Below are 6,000 nucleotides of genomic sequence, written 5' to 3'. Positions count from 1 at the left end.
ATGTTTGGTTTTCCAGTGGCTGTTGCAGTGGCTGTTGTCACAAATGAGGTTGTCAGGTGTTTAAGTTGAAATGTTGATGCAATATGAAGTCATCCAACCATGACATTTAGATATGTAAGAGGTTTTCTTTTATGTTTTAAATAATTTGATCCAAGTATGACATGTTTTGATATGCTTTCTTTATAAATTTGTATTTGTTTGGAATAACTTGGTTAAAATTAGCAGAGTTAAATTAGATAAGTATTTGTCTATGAATCATAGATGGCTGCACATTACATGTTTGTAATTCAGCTGGAAAAGTAAGTTGCTAATATATAAATTAGAAACTTAGAAAATGAGGTCATTGATATTTGGTGATTCTGTTTTTGGCAATATGGTAGATTAAATGATTTAAATATTTGCCAGCTATGAAATACTTAAATATGCTAAATTAAATAAAAGAAACATCCATTTAAGTGGTTGTACGAGTTCACAAGAATGTAAGGGATATCACCAGAGGCCAAAACCAAAGTAGAAACTAGACTCTGGCCTTCCATTACTTTGGGTTTGGGATTTGAATATATATTTTATAGTCTGGGAATCCTCAAACTGAGATTAACTGAAATTTCTTGAAGCAACCGAGAGAAGCAGTCTTTTCTAGTGGGGCATATTCTCAGCCCTGAAGTAGAGGATTCCCACAGAAAACAACCTACAGATATGGACCCAAAATTCAAAATCACAAAAGCCATGAGGTATTCATCCTAAGTATGAGAAGAAAACACAACAAAAAACAGGTTGATATCCCTCCTCCTCCTGAGAAATTCAAATAACGTTATCCCTCAGCAACTTTAAAATAAGAACACCTAAAATGATTTAAGATACAAAATGAAATTGAAAATATGGGAGACAAATTTGATTTATATAATTATATAGAGAGTGTATTATATATTACACTATGTAATATAAATCCGTAGTGTATAATAGTTTAGAGAACGAAGAGAACTATAGGAAATACTGGCATTATATCTTAAAATTATCTTAAAATGTTGACAAGAAAATACTAGTTGTAAGAACATTACTTCTTTCAAGATATCAGTTAGGATTGCAAATCAGTGGCACCATAGCGACTTGAAAAACGAATGTCCCTATGAGATACAATACATTAACTACTGGGAGTGGGCTTTAGATTGAAATCATGGCCAACACAGATATCCCTTATGATGCATAATCATGTCTTTTATCCAGAAAAGCTAAGAAAATGCCATTTGTAAATTAAATGATATGAAACATCTCAGAAACTGCCAAGCAACACACCTCCTGAAAGCATAAATAGAATACTGCAGAACTGTCTCATAATAAGGCAGTTAAATTCAGAGTGGTTAGAATCATGTCAAAGATACAGGATTCCTTTTGTTTGTTCAATGATAGCAAATTTGGGATAACATCACTGGACCTGAAAGTGAGAAATAATTGCATTTCACGAGTAGAATGTGATATGATGGGAATCGAATGTTATCTCCTTTAGATTTTATCTCAATGAATGAAAAATGAGTGCTATATCAATCACCAAAAACATTCATTTTACCCAAAGATAATGAACTTCATTAAAAATACACACTCCTTTTTTTTTTTAATTATTGATGTAGAAGGCCAACGTTTTCCCATCTTTGCCAGTTGTTTTTAATGTGGCGTGTTGAGTCCAATAGGCTGTCAGGTGTCAACTTTCTAAAGATCATATTCCATGTGGGAAAATGAGCAGTGCTCTTGTAGCAGAAAGAGAACTGTTTATTCCATGCATTATGTATCGCCTCAGACTTCTTATGAACATAATATCTCTTCACAAGCTGATAGCTGACTCACTTTTTGCCAAAGTTCTTTTGTCACGGTAGAATGAAATATAAAAGCTGTCAACTAAATTTTGACATTAATAACTACATGTAGCAATAGTCATAAATTCCTTTGTTGTGGCTCTGGGTCTAATCTTTTATCTAAACTCTCAGTTCTATTGTAGCTATTCATGGAAGTCTATTTTGCCTGTTTTCATGCAACCTACCATTTAGTGTAATGAGTTCATAATGTAGTTAGTTGAAAAAGACCTTGGGATTTGTCATTGTTCTCTTTGCTGCTGTTCATTCTCCTTTACTAATCTCCTACTGACTGTAAGCCTGGAAGGAGGAACAAGAGAAAAAAGCATACACTAAACCTCTCTCTATAGAACAGTGGTCACCCTGAAAATTTTTGTTGTGATTTCTATAATTTCCTTCTGCAGAAAAAAACAATTTATAGTTTTTAAATGCATATAGTTCAAAACAGAAAAACCATAATAAAAATACCAGATGATATAGCCTTGGAATTTCCAACTTAAACCAGTGAAAATGGCTCTGATGATTTTGAATCAAGAGTTTAAAGATATTATATGAATTTTGAGATGAGAAGTTCAGAGTTGTCACATTTGAACTGAGTACATAAAATATCAAAGTTCACATTAGAAATAAATACTTTTTTACATGCCTTTATATCTCTGTTTACCAACCTTTTCTCATCAAGTTCTGGTAATGTTCAGAAAAAACTATGAGTATTACAGAAATGTTTTTATTTTTTGAATCATGAAATTAAGGTTTGGTTTCTATTTGGGATTTTCCCACATGTGTGTCACTTGTGAAAAATTTCAAGGTCAAAGATAAAAGACAAGCAGTTAAATAGACTGGGAAAAAAAATCCTAAAATCTGATTTATGGTTCATTTTCTTTATTTTAGACTTTATTTTATTTAATTCTTTATTTTATACTGACTTATACAGGAAATGAGGAAGCCAAGAAAAACTACTGTAAATTAAAGAGGGGACTGAATATGTATATTTGGTAGGTTTAATTTCTACCCTTTCCAGAGAGTTAATAAACATTCTGCATAAAAAAAAAATTGCTCTCTTAATTTAAAAATTTCTCTGGAGGACAAAAGTAAGAATTTCTTCGGAGGAAAATTATTATTCTCTAAGTAAATTATTATTCTCTAAGTAAATTTCAAGCTTAACTTTTAAATTTACTCTGTATTCCCTGCTTAAGTATCTAGAATATTTTATAGTTTCTATTGTGGTTGAATAGACACATAATTTTGGACAAATATTTAAGGTATAACCATAAATAACTAAGCCTATCTGTTTAGAATTATGTTAATTCACTGTCTAATTAGTTTAAGAGTAATCATGAATAAACTTTCAATAAATATTTATTAAACATATACTATACTTCATTTATTTAAACCTATCCATGAAAATTTTAAAATGAATTGTGCAAGTGTAAGTAATGTGTCTGTAGATAGGTGTGTAGTCTTATAATTTCAATGAATTATAATGTGTTTTCATGCTAAAAATGTGAACTTATAGGCAAACATCTTCTCTTGGCTCATGGAATTAGCAATCATGTAGGCAATGGAAATGAATTAAGTTCATTTAGAACAAGAGTGAAAGGTCATTGAGTTTGGGACTTAGACTAGAAACTGTCTATATAATAGATAGGCATGCAATATAATAGGGTATCAAGGACACTTCACAGAAGAATGAAAATTCATTGCTGAAGAGGTGTCTAAGTACAACAAGATGTTAAGAACTAACTGCTGTGCTTTTCTGTCTCAAAAGGTAGTTCCTGTGTAATCAGACATTCTTTACTACTATGCCCCCATCCTGTGAACAAGTGTGGTAATAGTGCAGATAATGGATGAAATCCACTATAGGATATGTACTCCCCTTATATAAGCATGGCTTTAATCGTTTATGGGGCTCAGATCATCTCTGTAAGGTTCATTATGAAATATTAGCAGTGTTCTGTGATTCCCAGCAGGATAGTCAGCCAGTCGCTTCTAGAGCAGAATGTGCTTCCTGCTGGAGTAAGAAGCCCTCCTTTGCTGTCTAATAAGGTATTCATCACAGAAGATGGAAAAAAAAATGGAGTGTGAAGGGAGGGTTTTCAGGGCTGCATGAGTTACTTTAATTTCTTTGTAAAATCAGATATTAGAATATCGTCTTCTTGTGTTATTTTCTACTTGTGTTGCAGAATGTTTCACAGGAAGATGTGTGGGCCCAGGTATATGTCAACTTAAACTACACTGTAATGGGACTTGCACTGAAACTATGCACACATAATCCTAGTTTACTTTTAATTTCTAAAGAAAAAGGAATGGGAACATCTGGACATTCTAAAAATGATTAATAGGATTTTATTTCACCTTTTTTCAAAAGACAGGTAATTATTTTATGAATAAAACACAGATAATATACCAACAACTAGCAATCATGGTTATCTTCTGTGACATTAGGAGATAACAACAGACTTTTTGTATTTTGGATGCTGCTGTCTCTAGAAGTTGTAAAGGGCTAGTATAGACTAAAAAGGTGTGTGATGTGCAGGAGTGGGATAGGGTGTAACTGATCCGGGCTTAGGTAGGCAGCTGCCATGCATCACTAATGAGACACTCAGCCAAAGGCTTGCCTGCAACCTGTAAAGCTTCAGATGCTGTATGTAGTTAGAAAGACTGGAATTTCTTTTCGAATTGCTTTACTACGAAGCTATATTTATAAGAATTTAAGCCCTCTACTCATACACATACTCCTAAGATGCCATCATAGTAAAGACCAACAATTTGGTTGCATTTCAGGGAGAAAGGCTCCACTGAAATGAACATTGTGAGGAAACTCAATTTAATGATACCTCGGAGTGTATTCTTGCTTCATATACTGTTTTCATTACAAGGTAAGAACCTATATGAAATTCTAACCTTATTTTATTGTATTTTATTTATTCATTTATTTATTTTAAAAGATTTTATTGTGTTTTAGTCTCTCTTGCAACTGATAAGAAGAGCACTTTGGAGTCATTAGAAGGGATATATACTAAATGACACATGGACCACCTTTTTGAAAATTCGTAGTAAGGTAGATGATTTGGGACTTCGGTTTTCGTTTTTTGAGTCTTCAAATCTTAAAATTTGGATTTTATCATGCTAGGCAACTATACTGGAAGAAACTCTGATTCTAATTTTTTCTTTTCTAAAAGATGATTTATAGTAGTTTTCTGTATAACTTAAACATTTGAATTTTATAATAAATTAAGAGAAATTGAGTACTTAAATTTTCTTCATGCATGAACTGAAAGGAGAATGGTAAAAACTTGTTTGTAAGAAGGGCTTTGGTTTTTTTTTAGGGCTAAGAATTGTTTTCAGTTATTTTTGGTGGCAATTTTATTTATAAATTAATGTTTATAGAATATTCTCATGGGGAAAGCATTTCTTTACATTCACTTGTTAGTTTTTAATCCCTGAAAAGAGCTGTATATTTTGGAGCTTGTAGGGGAAGTGGGAGAAGTTACTGAAATGGAAGACTAGCAAGGCCATGGTCCCCATCTTCCAGTCCTTGTAGTGACTGAAATTCCAAGGAGAAAATGTCATAGAGCATTGAGAACTGGAGGGGAGTTTCAAGATGCACTTGTCCACTACCATCATTTTATTTATGTGTTTGCTAGCTTGCTTAACCTTGGCATTTACTAAATGGTAGGACTGAGACTAAAACTTGGATCTGTGACTCCAATTTTAGTGCTCCTTTCACTGTATTATGTCTCTCTGGATCTAGGTACCCTGTTCCTTCTATCCAGATTAACAGTCCCTCTAATATTTCACAGGGAATTGGCTGCTTAAAATCCACTAGGAAATGCAAACTAACTCATAGCAAAATTCAGTCTATGTTTTAGAATCTAGGTTAAAATGATCTGTTTAATAACCAGAGCATGAGACCAAGATATCTGAATAATTTTTTCCCCATTCTTATCTCTACGTATTTATCTCTGGCAGGATATATTTGCGGATCATCCATCTTGACGAAAGTATCAAAGTGAGTGTTTCTTGTTCTTTCTGTCCTCTAAAACATAAGGTTAATGGGAATGAGCATAGCTCAGTGGATAAATGTATCTGTTTTTGAAAAAAAATAGATATTTTACAAAGTAAAGGCATGAGATGTGTTCTTTAAAAGCAGTTC

At 32.7% G+C, this 6,000-nt stretch overlaps 1 protein-coding gene across 2 annotated transcripts in view; it reads left to right on the top strand.

Annotated features, from left to right (window-relative positions):
- The first annotated feature begins 4,638 nt into the window (after nucleotides 1–4,638).
- OTOGL (otogelin like) overlaps nucleotides 4,639–6,000 on the top strand; it is a 136,191-nt gene continuing 134,829 nt past the window's right edge. For both annotated transcript variants that reach the window (XM_045069092.1, XM_045069091.1), the window contains exons 1-2: nucleotides 4,639–4,723; nucleotides 5,817–5,856. In XM_045069092.1, coding sequence (XP_044925027.1) covers nucleotides 4,648–4,723; nucleotides 5,817–5,856 — 116 coding nt within the window. In that variant the 5' untranslated portion in view covers nucleotides 4,639–4,647. The remainder of the gene's footprint in view (nucleotides 4,724–5,816; nucleotides 5,857–6,000) is intronic.

The sequence above is a fragment of the Mustela putorius genome, unplaced genomic scaffold, assembly GCF_011764305.1.
Source record: "Mustela putorius furo isolate JIRA1106 unplaced genomic scaffold, ASM1176430v1.1 tig00003911_pilon_pilon_pilon, whole genome shotgun sequence".
Lineage (NCBI taxonomy): Eukaryota > Metazoa > Chordata > Mammalia > Carnivora > Mustelidae > Mustela > Mustela putorius.
The sequence above is the reverse complement of the archived record's forward strand: the minus strand, read 5'-3'. Positions and strand labels throughout refer to the sequence as shown.